Genomic DNA, 25,130 nt, shown 5'->3' with positions numbered 1-25,130 from the left:
ATGTTCTCAAAAGAACCCGAGGTTTACACTCGCCTGCTGCGCGTCTACCGGGAACTATACGGCTTTCTAGAACTGCCACACGTTCAAGACCCAATCACACCATTTAGAATCTTCCGGCAGTCTGCCACCCGGACACATCCCGACTCCGTCACAAGATTCAGAACCCACACACACGTTCTAGAACCCTGATGAGTTCTAAAGCTCTGGCGTCGTTTTGATCTTTCACAATAGAGAACTTCCACACACACGCATTACATTTTGGAACCCTCACACAGCTGCTGCATACATAAACTCTGACCCGTCACAAATTTCTAGATATTTTGAAGTATTTCCAGGTACATAGAGTGGCCGACCTGCTGTTGAGGGGACATTTTACGGGACGACGATTCACTGGAAATAACATTTTTTGCTTCGTTTTTCCTCGTTTAGCCAAACATGGAGAGCCGAGCGGGTTTAAAACCCTCAGAGCAACAGTTCGGATTCCCAACAACCCTGTCATTTAAACAAACATCAAGGAAAGCTCCAGTTCTCTCCCTCTTTTCAACCTCTGATTCACCAATATTCCATCGTCCCATCAGCAGCCGCCGTCGGTTGAAACGTTTTCAGGAATCCAAAACATTTGGAAAATCTTTCCCCACTTGTAGATTTGCACTTCTGGTCAAAGTTAAGTCTGTTTTGAGGAGCCGGTCGCGCTTGGAAGTTGTGACCACAGCTCGAGGAGGTACAGTAGGTACAGGACACCCTGGTTCCCAACACTCGATTGGTTGTTGTAAGGTAGCTGCATTGAGAGCTTTGGAGAATTGCCTTCTAAGGGCAAAACAGACAAACGCAGTGAAATATTGTTGACCTCAGTCACAGGCTGAGCTGCAGGCTGCAGACACTGCCGGCTTCGTTCCGTCTACGAGAGGTTTATTTTCCAACAATGACTCCCCGGAGAGTACCCTCCCCCCCCCCCACAGAGAGCCCTACTATCCCGTCGGCCCAATGCTGCGTTCGAGGGTTTGATGAATCCTTCAGCTGTGTACATACTCAGCAGGCCTCCACCTGCACTCCCACTTTGTTTTCGCGTTTTTAAACCAACAACTCGCACACAAAAAAAGGTCAGACAGACAGTTAACCTAATTTTTTCCCCCCTCTTTACTCTTTTAGCAGCTAAACAGCTGAGATCAAATCCCACACACTGCCAATCCAAATCATTAAAATTAGCCTCAGTTGTAAGTATAGTAGCAAACACGAACTAGTTTTTAATGCTTTAAAAGTTCTTTACCTGCAAATTGTACTTCACAAAGTTCATGGAAAAAGAGAAAGTGTTGTAGTACCGACAGGAGTCAACGGGAGGCAGTGCTGAGAATCAATTAACTAAGGCGTCGTTTACACGACAGCGTTTCAAGTGAAAACATCGTTTTCTACATGCTCATTTCAGAAAAGTTTCTTATTTACACTGCGGTGTTTTCAAAAATGGGTGTTTACACGGGAACCGCGGAAACGCTGAAAATGATGTAGTTGGTACGCCAGGCCACATGGTGGCACTGCTGGTTGCTTATGTTACAAAACCACACACACACACACACACACACACACACACACTCTCAATACACCATAAACCAACAATAAGAGAACACTGACTTTCTACTGGAAGGACGACCAAGTTGGATTGTTATTACGGTGACTGTCAAAATAAAAGTACCAGGAGAATAGGGAGTCGTGAATTTCATTTCGTTCACCACAAGGGTTTATAATTGATGCTCTTAAGAATATGAAATGTGCATGTTGACGTTACAAAAACAATACATTTGCACTGATTGTAAAAAAGTCACGCCGTGGTGAAAATGACCTGCATCAAAGCAGCTGATGATGCCAATCGGCACGCAGCCCGACACGTTCAAGGCTGCGCGGGTAATCAGATTACTTGCAGTTTACGTTTACACAGTTCTACCTACACCCTGAAAACACACAGACGTCACCGTCACCGTTTGATTAGCGGAGCAGTGGCGTTTACGGTTCGTCTTTCTTTGCCCTGCAGACACAGGAACTCCAGCGCTGCGTGAAGTACACAACAATTACTATGAATCACATCATTTCTTAAATTACAGATGATTTCACAAGAGGAACGTGCTGGATTAGGCGCAGAACTGACTGGGTCGTCTAGGAGTCCATGTTTCAGGCTCAGATCACACTTGTTTTGGTTTCGTCTGCAGCAGAACCATTAGGTTTTTCTGCGAGGCGACCGGGAAATGATTTGTTTAAACCGCATCAACTCAATACAGTCGGGCTCGTTTTGACACTGTTTATCTGGACCCCACTCGCTGGGAGGATTTAATCTCGCTCCTCGCAAATCAGCACATTTGCATATCATATTTTCTCCGGTCTGACAAACAAACGTCTCGTGAAGAAGAAGTGTATACAAGTCTCCCCGGTGTGTCCAGATGTAGTCATTTCTACTGCTTCGGTGTGGATTTTTGTTTTTAAACGGAGGCCCACACCAGCCAATATGATCTTTAAGCTCGTGTCAATGGGGGAAAAAAAAAAATTCCATTCACACGTCATTATGAATGAGTCAATATGATGTAGTACACATGGCAGGCCTTTAGGGGGCGCTATGACTTACCAAATACACCAAAAAAAATGCAGAAGAAGACAGAGAATACTCCTGTTTCATCTCGTACTCAAGAAATCCAACTCGTCGCCTTATTAATCAAATCAAACTTTATTTCTAAAGCACTTTTCCTGCAGGATTAGCACAAAAAAAACAACCTTCTGAATCCAGGTCATCTGAAGACACGTGGAGGAAAAACCTCCACGACGTCGGACCGGAGCCCCGCAGGCCTCTCATGTGGTGCGTTTGACTCGCGGGCTAAAGCCCAGAAACCATGGAGGACATGTGAAGACCTGCTCCTCCCAGCTGCTGCTGCGCTGGCGGAGACGCCGGACCAGAAACACTGCAGAGGAATTAAAGGCTGTGCCTTTTTGTCAGACGACTCCGACCGACTGCCACAGAGTGGATTTTTTTTAAAACAAGGGACAGACATCGTTCAAGCAAGTTGTGGAAAAAACTTGGCGATGGTTTTTTTTTTTTTTTCCTCCAGCCGGTTGAATCCGCAGATGTTGGTGGAAACGTGCAACTTGCTTTTGTGAGATACGGCAGTTTTCAGCACATTAAAAACTCTGGAGGGGGAAAACAACATAGGACATTTTTTCACAGACTTGAAACTCAGAATTCAGATTTTTCTTCTCATGCTACATCAGTTTCATGTTGGATTCTGACTTTTTTTCTCAGAGTTTCAACTCAAAAAACACTGAATTCTGTGTTTATAGTCAGAATTGTGAGAAAAAAGTCAGAATTCATGGGGGGGGGGGGGTTGTCCTCATCCTCTTCCATACATTCCCATATAAATTGACCTTATTTTCTAAATCTTGCAGCGCTAACGCAAAACTTTTCTAAGACGAAAATGCAAAAAAAACAAAAAACAATGCGTTTTCATTCGAAACATTGCCATGTGAAGGTGGCCTGAGATTTTAAAGATAAAAACAGGGAGAAAAGGTATTTTTCCTTCTCAAAGCAAAGCGTTTGAGCGGTTTCCTGAAGCTGGGCGGTGATCGGTGTCCCGACTCGGAGATGGGTCAGTCAAACATTAATCTGAGCAGCGGGACTCCACTGAACAACCACAAGCCTCCGCACATTATCTCTGCAAGAGCCTCACTGGTTCTCGTTTAATTACGCCACACTTATTGGATTCAGATCTGAAAAAGACAAAGCGGTTGCATAAGAGAAGCTTCTTCTTTACTCCCCCGGATTACCTGCGTCGTTAAAAAAATCCTTTTTTTAAAAACACTGCAAACGCATCCCAGGCTTCGTGGGGAGCGAGGGCATTGATAATACACACAAACGATCTGGTCACAATCACCTGACCTCCTTTTGCCACAATGAACCCTCTGTTTCTATAGGAAGTCATGCAAACATGCCGTCTCTTTTATTTTTGGTCATATTGACAGAAGTAAAAGTTTCTTGTGGACACACATCTTCATATTCCTCATCGTGTTCGTACGTCAGGCTACATCTTAAAACTGCTCTTAAAATTACTCATATAGCTCATGAAAAGCCATTTCCTATGGTTATCCTTGGACATACCAACTTTAACATTATGGTGGGAAACCACAGTGGAAATCTATAGGATGGAAGAGTTGACTGCTTCGGTTAATGATAAACATGGTTGGTTTGACGCATGTCGGGGTAAGTGGGTGATACACACCAATGCAAAAAGGCCCAATTACATACTCAAAATGTAGACGAGAGTTAGTCTTTCCTTTTCTCTCTCTCTCTCATCTTTATGGTTGATATCTTTTCTTTAATTGAGAATTAATTGTTATCTACTGGTCACTCCCTGTTCTACAATGTTCTGTATGTTTTATTGTGTCAAAATATAAAACACTTATAAATAAAGAATAAAAAAAAAAAAAGAAAGGGCATTTCCGAATAAACCTCAGAATTTTAATAAATCTGATTTTTTTTTTTTTTAAACAAACACAAAAGATGCATTTTGATTCCGATGCACTAAAACCTAACAGGCGAGGTTAATCTATAAAAGCCACAGCACCTTTGAGGCCACGTCGTGTCTAGAGGGCAGGGTATACATAGAAAGAGCTGACGAACTGTTTTAACCAGCGTGTCCAAGGACACGACAGAGAAAGCGAGCGTGGAAATCCTGTGTTGAAGATCTCTTCTGGAATGAAAGTAAAAAAAAACCCTTAAACAAAACAAACAAACTACCTGCCGTCACGTCTTCCCTCCTCTATATTAAAACAGGGAAGTGCGTAGCAGTGCAGGTCTTGTTGTTTTCGTACTCGAAGCCAATAAATTAATTCAGCCGTGTAAACAAACGTGTGCGGGCGTGCGTGGAGGGGAGTCTGACTAACCGACGACAACAACGCGCTCCTCCAACATACCACACACTTTACTGGCATCCGGCCAATTTCTCGCAAGAATATTGCATGGACTTTTAACGGATTTGCAAAGCAAGGGGTGATCCAGGTCCACTGGCCTTCGTGCAAAAACCCGTCTCGGGGGTTCGACTCTGGGGTTTTGGTTTTTTTTTTTCAGTTTAATATCCGAAATGGGACAAACGGAGCAGCACCTTGGCGCGCCTGTCTGGAAGGAGGCCCGCCAGGTTTCGTAGCAACCTGAGCTGCCATTGTCTCGCTCCCCTGCAGATCCACAGGCAGGCCGGCGGACTGGTTAGACCAGCGAGGAGGGAGAAGGAAGAGCGCAAGACTGATTGGATATGGAGATATAGGCCAAATAGCTTCATGCCCAAGCGAATAGAAGGGCTAGAATCTGTTTCCAGTACCAACACAGTCTCTTATCGCAAGTCTCAGACTGTTTTTGTCCTCATTTAACACCATTGCAGAACGGAAACAAGCATTTTTTATTTGTTTTGTTGCTAGCGAGCTTCACTCGGGGGGTGAACTGACATTGTTTTACACCGAGACACTGGAATTCCGTCCATTCTGAGAAGATAACGCGACGACGGAAAGCGGTTAAATCACATTGCTTCAGAACACAGTATGTTAAAGGTATACAGGAGGATTTTCAGGAATTTTAGGAAAGAACCGCCCTCTCCACCGTTTGAAAAAAATGCGCATGCGCAACGCTGTACCTGCTCCCGAGACGGAACGCCTACTAAAACGCGTGCGAGAGACGTGCACGAGCCCAGTTCTCCTCGTGCACGCTCTGTTTACAAGTCATAAGTCGGCATCGCTCACATAAGCTCACTTTACAAGAAGATTTGCACCAGAGGGGGTGAAACTGTGTAAAAATGTCAGAGAATAATGCGTCGGGTCGGCCACCGGCATGATGAGAACCGTGTGGAGTGAGCTGCGCGCAGGTACGGGCACGTACGACGGGCTTACGTCATATATCACCAGAACGATTGACAATTGGGAGGACCAGTTATTTTGATGATCCACCCGGAAGAAGAAAATCCTCTACTATACCTTTAAAATCCAATGTTTGAAATAATTTCACAATAAATTGTGCAAAACTCTCAGACGGTTTTCTCAAGGTGTGTGTGGGCGGATACTTTTGCAAAAACAACCAACAGCACCCACTAGTGGCCTGGCACGCTAATGACATGCTTATAAACGCCGTTCTGTAGATGCTCGATGCTGTATTTCTATTCAAACTGTCACGTGAACTGAGACGCTGCAGAAACCGGCACCGCTGTAGTTTGTTTCACAGAATAAAGCATATGCACATAATGCGACTTATCCCTCAGCGTTTCTTCTTCTATGGCCACACCGTCTCCTGGAGGACAAAGACTCCGACCGCCCCACAGTCCACCTCCCATTAGCTATCGGACAGGAGCCACAAGCTATACAGTTACAATATATAGTTCCACATTAACCCAACTCCCACCGTTGCGCAACCATGAGAGGCGACGGCAGTAAATAACCCCGAGGCTTTGTGTTTATTAAACAGCGGGTGTGATCGGCAGTGACGGACGCTTTACAGCACATTGAAGCGGCCCGAGAAGCTTTCAGGAGCTGCGTAGCAAGGCTTTGTGGAAACACATGCACAAAAAGAAAACCCGAGAACGAGACGCCTTGAAGTCGCTTCCTGGCACATTAACATACCGGGCTGGAGATTAAAAGCAGGAATGCAGTCAAAAAAAATCCTGTCTGGCAAATAATCAAGGCTGTTTTAAATGAGCTCAGTCGTTGAGAAGGCTTGAATCAGCACATTTCCTTTTTAAAAAGATGTATTTTAGGTATGACTTGGCTATAGATTGGTAAGAGAGACACCACTGCTGCTAGAAATAAAATAAAATGGTCCACCATACTGGTAAACAAACATGGAGGCTAGAAAGTGTGTGTGTGTGTGTGAGTAAATAGCAGCTGCTTCATCAGATCATGTAGATGTTTTAAACGCCGGTAACCTTTTCCTGAGACAAGGGGAAGGACTTTAACCTCTCTGTGGGCGGAGCCAGAGCCGTCCTCGCCGTCTTCACTTCACAGACGCCGGGAAGCAAAACTCGGCTTTTATACCCCGAGGACTAACATTTACTGCGACTTCTGCCTAAGCTAAGCTGCTCTCTTAAAGGGCCCACGCACTTTGTTATCGTTTACCTTGGGTAGACTGTGGTCAAACACCGGACGCTGCTGGACGGCAGCGTTTGTCTTCCAACATGGCGACACGAACATAAACTGCCTGACGGCATTCTGGTCCGACTGGCAGGTTGGAAATGAGAGTTTAGTCTCATTGATGTAAAGTGTGTTGTATTTCAACGTGTCTTTACGTTTCGTCGAGTCGTTTCAGCTCCAGCACAGTTCAAGTTAACGAGGATTTTTCTGGCGCTGCCTACTGATGTTATGTTCAGGGAATATCAAATGTCTTTGCTGACTGTGGGAGAAAAAAAAAAACAAAAAAAAAAACGGGGCAGGGTAAAACCTAAACGTGTCGACAGTCACAGACCATTTATGTACAGTCAAATCAAAAAGACCAAAACAGAGACATGATCTTGTCAAATCTATCAGAAGCTGCAGCTCGAGAAAAAAAAAGACAAAAAACACACAGTCTACCTAAAAATGGAGACTTGAATTAGAATAATAGCATCTTGTGCTATTCCTACAAAAAAAAAAATTTAATACCCTCGACCAGACCACAGCTGGAACCTTTGAATTCTCAGTTTTAAATCTTCACTGTAAAAAGAAAACCGAGGAGATTAATTAATCAATGCGTGGACAGAAAGCCAGCGCCAATTATAGACACACACACACACAACCTGGATTTATCTAACCACTACCTTAAGTGCTATAATCACAGTGGTTTTTGCATGTGTGTGTGTGTGTGTGTGTGTGTGACCTTCACCTCAGAGCGCTCACACTGGTGAGTGCGGTCGACCGTGGCGCTCGGCCTGCAGAGCTGCTGACAGTCGACGTATTCATAGACGGTGACTGCATCACGTCCGTCGTCTCCAAAGTGCAGAAACCAACAACAACAGACACCTCGTGTCCCAACAGCAAGTCTCTGCCTTGCCTCGTAAGGCTCCCGCAGACTGGACCCTTTTAACAACCTCTCAAGTTCACCAATAGACCTTTGGACATGACGTGAAGTTTCCCTGCGATGAAGACGCAAGCCTACGGCGGCGGGATTGCGCAACAACGATACGACCTAAATATGTGAGGTCAGTTCAGGTGATGCTGAAGTTCCTCCAAGATGTGAACGTGAGTGTTTGTCCGTGTGACCATCAATGGGATAGGTGGGGTAGAAGATGGATGGATGGATGGATGGATGGATGGATGGATGGATGGATCTCTCGCCATTGTGGCATTCACGTGTTTGAACAGAAATCCCCCAGGAAGGAAGAGAATATGAACCCGACTCAGCCAATTTTGCAAAAGGAGCTTGAAGTCATTGTTGTCAGCATCGACTAGCATTTTACGTACGGGAAAAATAACACCTCAGATTTTCCAACAAAAGATTTATGATCCCCCTCCCCCTCTACTTTTAAAATAAAAATAAAAAGTACAAATGAGACAGATGTCTCATTTCATCAAACGTCACAAAACAAACTCCATATTAAACCTCCTCGAATCAAAGTGCCAGCTGTTCTTTTGACGCTGTGTGGGCAATAAGTGTGCCATAGCAGGTGAAGAAAAACTCTTATTTCTTTAAACATCCACAACAAAAATTTTTAATTAATCTAATCTTTAAAAAAAAAAAGAAAGAAAGACTGCCATCTTTCATGTAGGACGGTCGAAAATCGCACAAACCCTGCGATTTCCATGGTAAACAAGATGAGGGGGAACGGTTACAGTGAGGAATTCAACTTCTGTTGAGAGATGCAAGAAAACCTACAGCTGTAAATGATTAATTGAGCTTATATATATATATATATATATATATATGCACCATTACGGACGCTGGCCGCAGCTCTTGGACGACGACTTTCTCAGCGCGTGTTTTCATTAAAATATTCCCCACAATGCTCCCACAGTGTTCCGTTTATAGCCATAGGAAAAAATGCCTTTAAATAGATTCCAAGTCTCGCATGTCTTCTCAGACATGCCGTTGATGCGGGGTAAATACGCGTGTAGATTCAGAGACGTGCCCTTTGACTTCCTGTTTTGACCTTCCTGCGAGCGAAACCCCCTGATCCGTCTGGCGCAGTTTAAAAGATGGAGGACGACAGACGGCGGACGGCCGTGTGGATGTGTGTCATTTGAATCAACCATTAACTCCACCGCCGTCCATGACTAACATACGATACGAGCCGAGACTGCGGTTTACTTTGGTGTGAAACGTCCACGCCTCTCGCGGCGCTCCGGCTGCTAAACGTTACATCACAAAGACAGTTTCGCCAACTGAAGAAATCAGTTTTCAACGTCTGAATACTTTGAAAACAGAGCAGAGTTTTCAGGATACTGCCGCGGTTTTCTAGCGGTCAGTTTACGCGACGACGTTTCAAGTGAAAACGCATCGTTTCTGAAAAGTTTCACGTTTACACGGAGACATTTTGAAACCGATGGGCACGTCCGGAAAGTCCCTCCTAATTCCTTGTCTGTTGACTTTCACTTAACCCCACAAGTGTTTCGTGTAGCAGCCATGAGAAGGACTGTCCAAATTCTCCATTCCTGCCCTTTTACTTGGAAATGGCAGGAATGGAGAAAATGATGGGAGTTATCATGTTTGGCCACTAGTGGGCGCCATTTGTCTTTGGAACGAACGCACACACACACACACACACACCTGCACACCGAGAACAATAGGCTGTAAACATTAGCAATGGTAGAACACAGACAGACCATCAAGCTGGACTGTTAATACAGTGACTGTCAAAATAAAAGTGCCGAGTTCCCGGGAGACCCGGGAGTGATGACATCACAGAGTCTGATCTTGCCGAACGGTTTAAACGGAGGTTTCCAGCAGCGGACGTCAATCAAAGTTGTTTTTTTTAAACGCTCACATCATTCAGAATGTTTACAAGTCTCACAACAGCCACACGTTGTAGAACGCTCACAAAACAATACAGAAGTACGACACGTAAAGAGGAACTCCCATCGCTGTGTTTAGGCTAATTATTTCCTCCAGCATTCTGCGAATGTCATCAAGCCCTCGGGCCGAGTGTGGCGGAAACAGGAAGGATATTCAAGTCATCATTTCTGGTCAGTTAAACTAATAAAAAGGCTAAAGCATGACATCAGCATAAGATTAGACATAAGATAAGGTAATTTGCCATGTTTGGCAAAGAAAAAGCGGCAAATGTTTTATCGTAAAGAAACGTTAAACAACTAATGGAAGACAGACAAAACTGGAGGGTGACAGTGTCTCGTCTGCTGCAGTGGAAATGTCAGACTTTTCTATCTATTTATATTTTTTGAAAGGACAAGTTGTTGTCACTCGAAGCGTCGTCATATAAACGGGGCCTAAACCCCATCCATGCGCCAGAATGTTCCACCCTGAACCCCCAAACTGCTCCAGATGTTGTGTTTGTACCGTCACTGTAACGAGATCGTGTAAAGTTCACCTGGAGTGGTAAAATGTGCTATAGAAGGGAAAAAAATAAAATAAAAATGTAGTGGCCATTCAAGCAGAACTGGATTTCAGGAAGCCCGTGCAAAGAAAACCCTTGAAATGGTCGAGAGTTGTCCGTCTTTGGACCAGTGCATCTTTACAATTAATGTGCTTTTGTTCAGTGTGGGATCAAATACATTGACCTCATTGTACTTCTTGTGTGTGTGTGTGTGACAATGTGTGTGGGCTGGATGGGTCAAGTGAACAATGGCAGGTCTAGACTTCGTCAACAGAGTAGTAGTGTTTGTTGAGGACCGCCTGAGGAGACTATAGCGAGTCACATTGTTTTAATTGATTCATAAACGAGTGTGGAAATCCGAGTCCTGTTAGGAGAGCATTGTTGTCACCTGACTGAGGATACCCCCCCCCCCCCCCCCCCCCCCCCCCCCCCCTCACACCCCCCGCTGGGCTGATTCAAGTCTGGGATGAAAACAAGTCTGACGTTATCTGTGAAAATTGTCTTTATAATATACAAAAACAAAAAAACCTTTTCCTTGTTTGGGCGCTATACCGCCGCTTGGTATGCCCACACCCTTCAGTCTTGACGGCCTGACAGATTATGGTCGGGGGTGCCGGGGTAACCACAAACAAACCCTCCATGCTGAGCAGATTTGTCACTGCATGTGCAAATGAGCAAGTCGGAGCTTGGAGGCGGGGCAGTTTTACTGGGGGGCCCCCCGAAAACATCACCGGGCAAATAAACAACCCTGGAAAAGTCTCATGGCTGGAAGCAACATTTGTTCCCTCATGTGCGGGGGGGGGGGGGGGGGGGGGGTGGGGGGGGGCTGGCAGTATGTTGGACGGGGAGGTGGGGTGTGGGGTGCCTTCCTTGTTACGCTTGATCGATGTACGTACGCTCTCTTCACGGGAAGAGTCACGCTACGTGAAATGTGGCGTTATTCACGCATGCCTTAAATAGGTCCTCGGTGTTCTTGCACGCCGCGACGCGGTCACAAAGCCGGCAGCGAGAGTGTCAACAGAACAATGAACACGATGGGCAAAGTCCAAACGTGAAGATTGTGAAGTGGACAGGCAAGCGAGAGCTTCTTAATATTTACTGGATAACGTGGATTTCGCCAGAGAGAGCCGGCCCCGTTATTCCCAACTTCCTGCACATTAACAAAACAATGCTATTAAATGACTAAAGAGGCCTAAAGAGGAAACCGGTTCACCTAAACGAGCTGTTTATGGCCCGTTGTCCACACAAAGTGGTTTTAGAAGCGTGGGAAACAGGTTGTTGTTTTTTTTTAACACGGAGTGACTGATGTCTTGCTCCATCTTGTATTTTGATTTAATAGGATTAGGCGGAATAAGTGTTTAACTTCCGCCTAAACCCTTTCGGTTTGTAAAATTGTCAATCTTTGGAAGAAAAAAAAATCGATCTTGCTCATTATATTTTGTTGAACGCTGACCGAAGAAATAATAAAAATGTAAAAATTTTTTTTCAAAAAACCAAAAGCGAGAGAGAGAGAGGAAACTTCCTCCAACCATATCTGCACCAGTACTCGAGGCTTTGCGCCAGAGGAAGGGTGTTTGCTGAAGGAAGAGGTTCAGTCATCAGCAACACCATAAGACGAGCCGCTGGATTATCATCATGTGGCAAACGCACACAAGACGGAGACGCGCTGGACTCGCCGTCCGCGTGACGTCAGCGGTAGCCGAGTCGGCGTAGTGACGCAACGGCAGACTGATTTAAAAAGGTGATTAAAAGTCGATGCCGACGGTCGCCTTTTAATTTCACCCTCGGGCCTGCGAGTGTCTCCCGTGGTGTGGAGGCGATAGCATCGGTGCAGCAGGAAAGCAGGTTTAGCGATGTGTTTAGTACAAAACAACGAAAGGGGCATCAAGCCGGAGGACATCCGCTCTGTAAGAACCACACCTGAGCGCCAGAACCCTCCACCAATACGTCCGTCTACGCTTTTAAAAAAGGGGTGCAAGAGCCACGACAGTCCTTTAACCACGAGCTGATTTTAAAACGTCCCGGACAAAAGACGGACAATCTCAAAGGTCTTACAATGCAAGGGCTTCACGGACGGTTGTTGCAACCGCAGACAGCCCGAGATAATCCCTCCCACAACGTTAGAAATGTCCACATCGATGTCTGACGACACCGATGTGGAAGCGGCTACATCAACCAATAGAAATCCAGCAAACAACAGTTTCTAGATTAACACGTTTTCACCCATGATGACAATGCGCGTCTGCTTCTATTACATAAGTATTTTCTCGCACACGACATAGACGACGTCCAACATAAATATTCTTTCCAACTGAGACACATCATGCGAGTCCCTTCGGTGAAAAAGCAGCATATGTTAGTCAACGTTTACCCGTCGTACCCGGGTTCTGTTAAACCCACATCCCAGTGACGGCTCATGAACTTGTATCACGACTAAAACCACTGCCTGAGATCCGTTAATATCTCATTTCTATGTTACCAAAGTACTAGTGGACACGTTCACCCTCACAAACGTAAAAAAAAGAACATTTTAAAGGACATTGGCCTTGTGTGTTTTCCACCCAATCTGGATCTCCTGTGTTTACATGTATTCGTATAATCTCTTGTGTTTCAAGTGATCAGTATGTTATGTGTGACTTCCACAAGCAGCAGAGATCAACAGCAGCCGGCGCTCCAGTAAGGCTCAGTGGAATGACTGGCTTGGCGCTCGGGGGAAAAAAAAAAATAAAAAAATCCACCAGAAAAATTTGAGACTTCTTCCAATTTTCCATTCGTCTCGAAGAGAGGTTTTATCCGCCGGCTAACAAAAGTCACTGACTAATAACCAGTTGACAGACTGAGCGGCTCCCTGAAAGGGAGGAGAAACACCGAACGTGGCGATGACCCAGAAGCCGACGCGTCGAGGCGAGTCACGACTCCCGAGACCATTTCTGTCCCTGGTGATTCAGGTTTTATGTTTTTTTTTACTTCCTGGGAAGAAATTACACACGGACGGAACACAAATTGTAAATTATAGTTATCTTTGAGAGCAATTTGAGGATATGAAATAAACGGGAATAAAATAAAAAAATAAGAGTCACGTCAGACAAAAGGTAAATAAGCCCGAAACCACATTCACTGACCCACAGAGACGAACGGAAAGCGGTTCATCTGGGGTTATTGCCCCCGGCAAGACAAACACTCGGGCGTGAGGGCGGCCAGATAACGCTGCTGAACAGCTGGATGGGTGGATGCAGCTGTGGTCAGGTCCAAAGGGAGGATGGAAGAGAGGGAGGGAGGGAGGGAGGGGAGGAGGAGAGGGGCACCACCGGAGACAAGCTATGAGAAAAACGCCAAAAGCAAAGATGATCCATGTTCATGAGCCAGTGTGAGTAATAACAAGCCCCCCCCCCCCCCCCCCCCCCCTTTTGTAAAATCAAATTACTTCTGGAAGATTCTCTACCGGTCACTCAGCCACTAAATCCTTCCTTTCCAGATGCCGGTGCTTTGTTCGTCACCGGCTGACCGTCAGGGTTTGATTAAAACATCCGACTGCACGATTTTTTGCTGCTGCGTTTTGGAAGACAAATCTACTTTCATCCACAAATTACACGAACGAAACTCCCAAGTCTGTCGTCGAGCTGCTCGGACACGACGTTTCAGACTCTCTTCCCTTTGAAATCTTCGGCTTTCTACGACAGATTCCAGAGTTTTCTCCGGTGGCTCCGGTGGACGTGGCGTCAAATGGCTGCTTGTCCCTTAATGTTTTGACCACATGTGAACTAATGAGGGTTTCTCCTAAACCAGGAGCAAAGCTGCTGCTGGACGCAGACGTCGGATTAAAAGGAGTCGTCACCTTGCTATTCTCACGTCTCCGGTCGCGGTTTTAAACCGTCGATAAATGCATTTCTCAAAATCTATTCGAAAGTTTTAACGCCCCCCAAGAAATATGACTTAGATTTCTAAAGTGGTTTATTTCGATATTTTAAGAGTGAACATTATAATTTGTTGTCTGGTTAATTAATTAAATTCACCAATAAGTCATGTTTTTTTTTATTTTTTTTAATTAAAAAGCAGTGTGGGTCTGATTCAGCCAATCGCTGCACCGCCATGCATTAAACATTGAACTTACCACTTCCCATTATTGAGAGCGCATCCCCCCCCCCCCCCCCCCCCGAGACTGCGTAACTTACTTATAGCAATAAAACATGAAGTGCTTTTTGCAAAACAAATGATACCGATATTGTTAAATGAGCAAATGACATATTGTCTCATATCGATAACTGGCCAAAAAAAACCTAATTGCACTGCGGTAGACTTTACTATATCGGCAGAGAATCTATATATATTGTGAAGAAACTGGTGATTTACAGCTCTACTGGATATCAGTCTCAAAAGGACAAAGACACAGTTGCTTAATCTAAAAAAAGAGAAAACAGTCGGGCTAATGGTACGCAGACAAAAAAAAGTCCAGATGTTTTTAGTATTTTCTACATACTGTTAACATTCGGGTCTGTTTATATAAACCCATGTTGCTCTGATAAGACGGACGTCCCATTAATTCTTAAGGCATCGTGTTACTTGCCAATCTCCCCACTGGGATCATTAAAATTGCATCTAATCCATTATGTCTGTAAATCCACCTCATACCGCCGCCGCGTTCTGAAAATATCCCGCCTCGCTGCCGTCAGTAAACCTCCTGCAGCTACTGCTCTGGATGGACCTTCTTCCTTCACACCTCCTTCCCTCTCCTGCAGAGGTACATTCGCACAATTTTGTTAATTAAAAGGGACACGCACCCTTCACATGCACGGAACTGGCAGGCTTAACAAAAAAAATTAAACGACACGTTCCCTCTCTCTCTCACACCTCCTAAAACACACTGGACGTGTTGACAAACTGGGCTCGACCAGGAGCAACGGCTCGTCGCGTCCAGGCCGTCGCTCTCGGCTTCTGCGTGATTCACCCTCGCCGTGACCTCCAGAGAGCCGACACATGTCCAGGAACGGCAGTCCTCCAATCAGGTCCGATAAATGTTCTTAAAATCGCCGGAGTCACACGAAGCTGTTGATATGTGCTATGCGGCGCTGCCATTTCCACATGGCGGCTGTTGAGAAGAATTCTAGTTAAATTCAAATATCTAAAAAGGCTCATATTCTGCAAAATCCACTTTCTGAAGGTTTTCCAGCAGTAATAATTGTTCCCGCACCTGGAACGACGCCCCAGAAGTGAAGAAAGTGTGTCCTTTCTCTGTCCCTGGGTTGTTTCAGGTTTTAAAAATCAGCCAATCAGAAATCAAACCCTATATAGTGTCATCGGGGGTTTAGCCAATCACAATCAAGGTAGGCTCCTCCACCTTTGACTCCTCCCACAATCAGGCAGCTCTGCTTCTGGCACATGGCGCCACGAGAGGAAGTGTGTGGGCGGAGCCAGCAAGAAACGCCAAAATCAAGGTTTCTTGAATCAACGAGGAGAAGTGGAAGAGTTGAAAAGTCGGATAGTTTGACTCTTTTAAAAACAAATAAATCGAATATAACAATTACTACACAAGTGTTTTTATTATAAAGCCCTTTAAAAACACTGCAGTGGATCAAAGTGCTGTACTAATAATAAATAAAAGCTGGGAATGGTGCAGTTTCCACGTTTACGTAAAGAAAAAGACGCCGATACAAATAAAACAAGCGTAGCTAAAACACATTTTAAAAAAAGGATAAAAACACGATCTGTAATAAACGGCATTAAGAAGGCGAGTAGAATTAAAAAGCAACAGATCACATGGTGTCAAAAGGCCAATGAGAACAAGGGAGCTTTACGGTGTTTAGAAAACAGACGGGGAAGGAGCAAATCAACTGCAGCTTTTTAGTTTCTGTGTCATTTTCTACCAACTCTGAGCTCCGACTTCCAGTTAAGAAACACTCGGCGAAAGCAAACGCACATTGTGTCTCTGCGTAAGAGGCAGGCCGAGGATTGATTAGATAAAGAAATCCATGCAAGCGAGAAAGAATGTGCCCAAATCTTGGCGTGCAGGACGGCCGTTCTGCAAAGGTAAAGTCATATATCTTGTGTGTTTACTGTCCGTGTTTAAAAGAAAACAAAAAGGAATTTTAATGTTAATTTGGTATAAATACTGAACGGCCATCAGTATTTTAAATCAGCAGCAAATGTTAAATGAAAACTCGCCATTCAACTTAATTATTCAGTAAGCAACACATTCTAAAATGCAAGGACTACTTTATAACTGAATCTAATAATTTGCGGTAACATAACTTTAACTGCACCAACAGTTGAGGTCTAGTTGACGATGTTGCTTGATGTGTGTCGTGTCCTGTGGTTTCCGACTCCTCACTTCACACCAAACGAGTTCAGATCGTCTTCGAGCCTCAGCTGGCACGACATTTGTTCTGCTCCCCCCCCACCCTGTCGTTTCCACGCAATCTGTGTCAGAGTCTCCAATCCGGTGATCTGCACGGATGTAAAAACGTGACGGTTTGCATCCATGCCTTGATCCGCAATCGAGACAAAGGATCCCGGAAGCAGCAGAGACGCTCGCTTACCGTCGCTACAGTGGCGGCTCTTGTAGACGTCGATTTACCGCAAGCTACGATCTATAAATATCCCCAAACACAACCAGGGATAACAAACGCCGGCGAAAGGGCCTGAGAGCCACCTGATGCCAAGAGTACAAACAACGCACTCGGTGAGATATTCAATAATTTACACGTAACCCCCCTGAAGCCTCAGTCCTCCACCACGTCCCGGGGGGGGTTGAAAGAACACACTAACAAGCCTTTTTTTCTAAGGGTTCATCCGCACGACGAGAAAAACAATCTTTTTTTCTCCCCCCGGCCTTCTACAAAAAAAGCCTCTGTCCACTCGTCACTATGAGGCTTCAGGGCGTGTAGTACCCATGCCAGGCCTGTAGGGGCACTGTGACTCACCAAACATGGAAGACAAAGCACACAGAACTTTAGAAGTCGAGTCCTAATCATAAACCTCTATAGAATTCTAGTCCTATAGGTCTACGGTCGCGCTCCGTCTGCTGCTAGCGTCATGTAGCTTCTGCAGCCCAACAGGAGCTTCTCGTCCCCGATTGTTGTGGTTATTTGATGACATCACAGACGGCGGCGGGGGGGGAAAATGGGGGGTGATTATGTTGTCTTTTTCCCCCCACAGATGATGGTTTTTGCCGACGAGCCGGGGTTTTAAAATTCCCCCACTCTGGGACCCGGGTTAAAAACAAAAACAAAACAACAACAACAACCTGTTTTCACACTTCTAAAGCCGCCTCATGTGGACGACAGGCCAGAAACAACACGTTTAGGTGAACCGGTTCCCTGGTGTGGACGGACCCTACATGTCTGGAAAGGAAAGAAAAGCAAAAACTCATGTGAGCTGGCTGCTCCGGATCCGCCGTTCCACAGTTGGCTCTTCTTTCCATTGAACAGCTGACAGCTTTTCCGTTGTTTCCCCCCTTCATGCTTCCACTCCCCTGCCCCTCTCTCGTCGCTCGTCTTTCAGTTCGGCCGGCTGGTGGAGACGACCACCAGCCGGCCTCTTGTCCTTGTCCTTGCGGTCCAGGCTTGGCCGTTCCACTCTGGCCGACCTTCGCCTCACCTCACCTCACCTCACCTCACCTCACCTCACCTCACCTCACCCAGACAGACCTGATCACAGCATGGTAGCACTCTGGCTGAATTAAAGCTCTGTTTGGATTTGGTGAGTGTGTTAATGCCAAACACTTCCTACTTCACGTGTGTGTCGGCGGGCGGGAAGCCAGCGGTAATAGGATGTAAGCTCACTGGCTGTGTGATGTCCGACAGAGCTGGATGGAAGCCTTAAAAAGCATTAAAATGTCCTGCGTCTTCAATATGTTTGAGACGAATTAACAACTAATGAGGAAATGTATACAAGGAGACAGTAAAACTACTTTTATTTGGCCTTTCACGGGTGTCAAGATGTTCATTAATGACATATGTAGGACACTTCTTTCTGATTTTTCTCCAATCTTTCTCAAAATTAGCTTTTACGTTGTTCACTTTTAGACATTTTCCTGATGTTTAAAGGGACAAAAGCCACAACGTACGATGACGAGACAACGGCTGATTTGGAGGAGCCACAGTTTCATTTAGGGTGGAAAAAACACCCCAAAAAAAGCACGTGGTTTAACGACGCCTTCCGTTGCGCCGGCGTTTCCCCCGTCATCTCTAATCTCTGCCGCCGTGTCAATTAAAGGAGGATTTTCTCATGAAATCACGGAACCGAGCAAACGGTGCAGACAGAAGACGAGCAGTCATGTTTAAAGCTCAGCAGCCAATCAACAGTTTTACATGGTGTCTTTTGGATGATAATCCTTAATCCGACATCAGATGGCCAACACATTAATCTCATCAGGGGATGCGGGGGGGGGGGGGGGGGGGGGGGATTATGACGGTCTGTCAGCCAGCGTCTACGCTCAGCGGATCTCATGCGCTTCACTTTACTTTGACAGTCCGATGAGAGACGGGCTGACGCAGATTTATTCACGCTGATTTTGAAATATTCACTAAAATGTGCTTCTGTCTGTCTAATTTGGACTCGTGTGAAAGGATTAATTCACAGGCTTTAAAAAATGCTGGCGATGACTTTTAATCCCAAAGAAAATACTGCAAAAAACAAACAAACTCTTGGTTAACATCAAATTAAAACAACATAGTGACGCCTACGGCCTCGGCGTTAGCTTTAGCATTAGCTGTGAGGAGAGTTTTTATTTCATTTAAGAAGGATTTTTATTTTTTTTGGTGGGCTTCTGCTGCAGCACGTGATATCCGTCGTCTTTGTCTTTCCTTTTTAACATTTTTAAATCAGATTTCAAGTGCCTGAATAGTTGTGATGAGTCTTAAATTGGAAAACTTCCTAAAACGATCTCTGGATTAATCTGACAACTCAAGAAATTAGACAAAGATCAGATTTCTTTTTGTGTAATTTTCATTTTCAAGCCTTTTTTTTTTTTTTTAGAAAGAGCCTCTAGTCGTTTCCACGCCAATAGTCAAATATAGCCCACACCCATCATGGTACACCTGAAACACATTAAAATGGACACACTTCCATCCCGACCACAAATTCAAACGAGCAAAATCTGAGCCGTTCCCTTCCAGCAAACATGAAGCCCGTTTGGTTTCAAGCCGTATCACCAGGAAAGGTAAACTGAATCTCCACATCCTTTAAGACCTTCTACTTTCAGCTTTTTTTGCTTTTCAATGACGTTTTTTTTGGAAATTTAGCTGCTCTTTCAACGCTGGACGGTGAAAATATGGGATCATTTATTTTTTCTACCCATTCACGTGCCAGCCTCTCCATCTGTCGCCAACAATGCCAACGGACCCCACTGAGAGGAAGCTGTTCACACTCCTCACGCTGCTGAAAACACACTGAACCTGAATGGAAAACAGAAATACGGGTTTTGAATTTCCCTTGAAAGAAAGAAAAAAACCCCCGAATGGTTATGGAATTCTGACAGGCACCAGGAGAGATCATACCACTCCAATATTAGCTTCTCTTCATTGGTTTCCTGTTGAATCTACAATTTGAAATCCTTCTCGTCAACCAGGTTCCAGCCGTTAGTCCCACATCACCTCAGGAGAACACTTGGTTCTCAGAGTGCTGCCCACTAGAGGTTCCTTAAGTTTTCTAAGGTCCTGTCCACACGAGTCAAAACAATCCTTTTTTTTCTCTATTTCGTCATCCCCCCATCCCCTCAATTCAAAGGGTGTCATAAATATTACTCAAAATGGTGTAGTACATATGCCAGGCCTATAGGCGGCGCTGAAACTCTGCCACGTAAATACATCAAAACCAGAGAAGGAGACAAAGAGCATGAAAGAAATGTTGTTCAGTGATGTCACAGAGAAGGGAGGCGGGGCCATGACACCATCGTTAGTTGATCATAAGAATTTCATTTTTCAGGCTCCGAAAATGCGGCGTCATGTGGACGATCGGACACACCAAAAAAAAAGATGGTTATATGAAACAGCGTCGTCATGGTGACGGAGGCCAATACTGATCTGATTTGACACATTATCCCGATATTTGTATCGCTAACTTTGACTTCGGGATACTTGGATGCGGCTTCCGATTGAGCTTTTCGTCAAAAGTAATTCCAAAAAAAATTATTTACATGCAACTTGTTCAATCTGTTTATCTTCCAGAGAAATGGTAAACAAAGAGACGCAAAGCCACGTGATGCTATAATAAATATACATGGATATAAAGTACATATATGACAAATATCAATTGGAAATAATAATATGTAAAAGTACATTGTACAAGATTTAATTACACACAAATCCACACTATAGTTGAATAGTTGTGTCCATATGTGCAACATCTCCTAAATCCTTTACGATGTTTATCAACACTTTCCTCTTTGTCTGCTCGTGTTTCACGTTTCAGCAGAACCGAAGCTTTTATTTAAAAACTGCGGATAATAACCAGCCAGTGTCGGTTGTTTGAGGAGAAACAGAGGCTGGATGATGCTGATCACAACAAAACAGTCGGGTTGAATTCAGCCTCTCCGCAATAAATCGAGCTGACGGTGGAAGAAAACAGACCCGGTGCCAAACGAGCGGCTCAGTCATTGTTGCTGCGGAGGGATTAAGGTACTAAAGTCCGGTTCGCTCGGCTCCGGGCTGCGGGGGGAACAGTCAGGCAGCACAATGGGACAATAAAGGCCCGGTGTCGATAAAACAAAAAAAAAGCGAGGACGGTGTAGCTGCGCCGGGACGTCACGGTCGTCAAGGAAGCGCAGCGGGCGGCGGTGGTGGTGGGAGCCGGGAGCCGGTGGGGGGGCTGTGCGGCGCCGTGTCCCTCCGCCCTCCCGCCGCGAGTCCCTGTCAGAAACTGGGTGTGACACGCGCTGCCTCACCGGCACAACTTCCCAACTTGTACCGGCCCCGGCACACAACAAAAGCCCGCCGCTCCCGCCCGGCGGCTCGGCTCGGCTCGGGCGGGATTAAAACCGGGGAGTGACCCGGGGGGGGAAAGGTGGGGTCCGAGCCGCCCCCCCGCCTTCCCCCGGTGTGCCCCGACCTGCCCTGCCTATTGTTCCGCTGTCACGCCGCGGAGGTGCGCGGAGGGTTAGCGTTAGCTTTCGCGTTAGCCATTAGCCCCCCCCTACACACACACACACACATACACACACAAAGCTCCGGCGGCACCTTTTCCTCCCGAAAGTCACCGCGGTGTCACCGGGCAGGAGCCGCGGCCACAAGCGTTGCTCGACTCACCCACAGCTCCGTGCCCCAACTCATCGCGGATCCCCCGGTCAGAGTTCTCCCGCACTGGACGCAGTTTTTGTTTTTTCCCCCACCGCTCAGTCGCTCCCAAAAGTACCGCTGGCTTGGAACTCCGGTGTCCGGTCCTCCCGACTGTCTGCCAGACTGTGAGCCGATAAACACGCACGATCCTCCGGCTCCTCCTCCGCCTCCTTCTCCCCCCCTCCCCTTCTCCCCCCCTCCCCTCCCCGTCCGCCGGAGGCGCCGCAACCACCAGGGCCGCACAAACCGCAGCCGCGCACCACAGAGGGGCCCCGCACCCAATAGCCCCCCCCCCCCCCCCCCCCCCCGCACCACAGCTTTCATGGTCTTGGAGGTTTAAAAGTAAAAAAAAAAAAAAATACTATTAAACTGGCAATAGTAGTGGCTTAATGATGTACGGTTCCACTACTACTACTACTACTAATAATAATAATAATAATAATAATAATAACAGATTCTACCATTTCTATGTGAACATCAAAGTTCAGTTCACAAATTTAAATTGAACCAGTTCAATAATAATAATAATAATAATAATAATTACAGATTCTACCATTTCTATGTGAACAACAATGTTCAATTCACAAATTTAAATTGAACCAGTTCAATAATAATAATAATAATAATAACAGATTCTACCATTTCTATGTGAACATCAAAGTTCAGTTTACAAATTTAAATTGAACCAGTTCAATAATAATAATAATAATAATAATAATAATAACAGATTCTACCATTTCTATGTGAACATCAAAGTTCAGTTTACAAATTTAAATTGAACCAGTTCAATAATAATAATAATAATAATAATAATAACAGATTCTACCATTTCTATGTGAACATCAAAGTTCAGTTCACAAATTTAAATTGAACCAATTCAATAATAATAATAATAATAATGAATTTTATTTGCATTGCACATTACATGTGTAAAATTCTAAAAGTGCTAAAACGATCTAAAATCATGGTCTTAAGTTAACAGTTCCAAACATGAGCAAGTTCATAGTTTTTTGTTTTTTTTCCAACATGAGTCAAGAAGAAGAATCGTATTTCATTAACCTCCTTGGGGAAATGTCATCACCGAATTGATCGGGAAGCAGCCGCATAGCACGAGGGAAACAGGAGGAAACACAAGAACTCAACAGGGAGAACATGCAAACTCCACACACGAAGGCCCCGGGCTGGATTTGAACCAACAACCCGCCTGTTATGTGATATATGTGAGCTGTTACCCTCAGAACTCTGTCATTTCCCCCCTCCCGGCCGCCCAGTCAGTGTTTATGCACACATCTATAAACCCACAAGTATCGATCTGTGCATATTTATGAATGAGTCCGTCAAAAATGTGCACTGTACCGTCTTTACACTTCACCACACACTGGAACTCTAATTGGAGATATTTTGTCTAAAACATCCATTTGGGATCATCTTAATGTATGAATGCAAAAGAAAGACACAATGTGAATGTACAAAAAAACATTTCTTTGGTTAAATATCTTTGAACCTGGGACAATAGTTATGATCTATACTTTGAATTCCCTTCTTATATTGAGGATATTTCTCCATGTTTTTGTGACTGCCTCATGACTCGATTGCTGGAAATAAACGAGAACGATTCAATAGTACTGGTTCTTTAATTTCTGAAATAAACGTGATCCAGCAGCGGCCTCTAGTGGTCAAAATATGGTATTACGGGTCAAGTCAGAGACGTGAAAAGGGCCCTTCAGGAAGCTCCTGCAAAAAACATTTGTATTTTAAATCCAATGAAAAGAAACTATTTTTTTTTAATTCTCTCTATTATACCAGGTAAATTTTACATTAAAAAATTGTAAATTGAAACGCTCCACTTCATTATTCAAGTTAAATACAAATAAGAAATGTTCAATGGTCAATCTAACAGCAGAAAGGCGACTTGAAGCGGCTAGAAAAAAAAAAAGTTTTATATGATTGCACCTCACGTTGATTTCAATTTTAGTATTTAAATTGATGTAGGCCATTAAATGAAAAAAGTAGCTACTTCAAGTAATAATTTAAATCCTGATATATATATATTGTTTGTTTGTTTGTTACCATGGAGACAGCCAGCAGTTTAAGTTCACCGAGTCTGTAACCACGGTGACAGCCTGCAGGTTATGTCCAGAGTTTGTTACCATGGTGACAGCCTCCAGGTTATGTCCAGAGTCTGTTACCATGGTGACAGCCTCCAGGTTATGTGCAGAGTCTGTTACCATGGCGACTGACTCAGAGCTCCATTCGGTTCTCGACTCGTTCTCTCACCGGCATCAGTGGAAACAGTCTGGAACACCCGAGGTCAATGACCCGGAGAGCTGAGCAAATACTTTTTTCAATGTCGTGTTTGTTGAAAAACTGAACCCACAAGAGTTCAGTCTGAAGAACAAACCAGGGCTCTGACCCGGGACTCGACCCGACGCGCCAGCAGGGGGCGTCACCGAAAACCCGTGCAAAAACATTCACTGCATCACAATAACCAGCTGACGTCATTTATTAAATTTAAACACAGAAGTTCATCATAATATAAACATTAAAATTCATCCACAACTCTGTTTTTAATAGTCAGGCCTCTACAGGAAGTATTTACAGTTTATTATTAACAGGCTTCAAATATGTACAGATTTACTCTCTTATTGGTTTTAAACACCTGCAGGTTTTCACTAAATCTAATATTCTGCTCTTGTCAATATGAAGAACGTTGTTCACCGTGAACTCGAGACAAAAATACACATTTAATACAACATTGTTTTTATCCATACCAATGATGTGACCTTTTTTTTTTTTTTTTCTTTCCTTTTCATTTGTTAAACCAGCAACAAAGCGATCAGAAGGTTCGGTGTCACACCGTCACTCTTGTACAAACGATTCTCGCATCAAACCTTTTTTTCCAGAACGTTTCTGGAAAATTCCACAACTCTATGACCGTCAGAGAGAATTTTTGAGTGCAAGTTCTGAGAATTCTCAAAAGTGTAACCGTTCTATTTTTAGTCCGAACTCCAGAATTGGGGCGTTCCAAACTTTTCTTCTTGAGTTCTAGAATTTGAGGATTGTAGAAAGTGTGAAGGTTCTAGGGAAGCGCGAGAGTCCGACAGGTTGTGGGGATTCTAGAATATGTCCGATTTAAAATAGGCAGCATTCCAAAACTTTATAAGACTTCTAGGAGTTCAAGAATCCTTCTAAACTTTCAAAGAGTTCTAGGATTTAACTGTCCTGAAGTTTTTAAAAGTTTTAAATTTTGTATGAGTTCTAGAATTTGTCCGTTCTAAACTTGATAAAAGTTCTAGAATTTGACTGTTCTAAACTTTAAAAAAGTTGTAGA

At 44.6% G+C, this 25,130-nt stretch overlaps 1 protein-coding gene across 4 annotated transcripts in view; it reads right to left on the bottom strand.

Annotated features, from left to right (window-relative positions):
- Positions 1-21,898, bottom strand: part of fnbp1l (formin binding protein 1-like) — a gene marked incomplete at its 3' end in the record, with an annotated part of 43,838 nt that extends 21,940 nt beyond the window's left edge. For 3 of the 4 annotated variants that reach the window (XM_080506645.1, XM_080506646.1, XM_080506644.1), the window contains exon 1: positions 21,770-21,898. In XM_080506645.1, the coding sequence (XP_080362771.1) occupies positions 21,770-21,793 (24 nt within the window). In that variant the 5' untranslated portion in view covers positions 21,794-21,898. The remainder of the gene's footprint in view (positions 1-21,769) is intronic. The other variant, XM_080506647.1, reaches the window with a different exon arrangement.
- Positions 21,899-25,130: the final 3,232 nt, after the last annotated feature.

Source organism: Blennius ocellaris, assembly GCF_963422515.1.
Source record: "Blennius ocellaris genome assembly, chromosome: 12".
Classification (NCBI taxonomy): Eukaryota; Metazoa; Chordata; class Actinopteri; order Blenniiformes; family Blenniidae; genus Blennius; species Blennius ocellaris.
The sequence above is the reverse complement of the archived record's forward strand: the minus strand, read 5'-3'. Positions and strand labels throughout refer to the sequence as shown.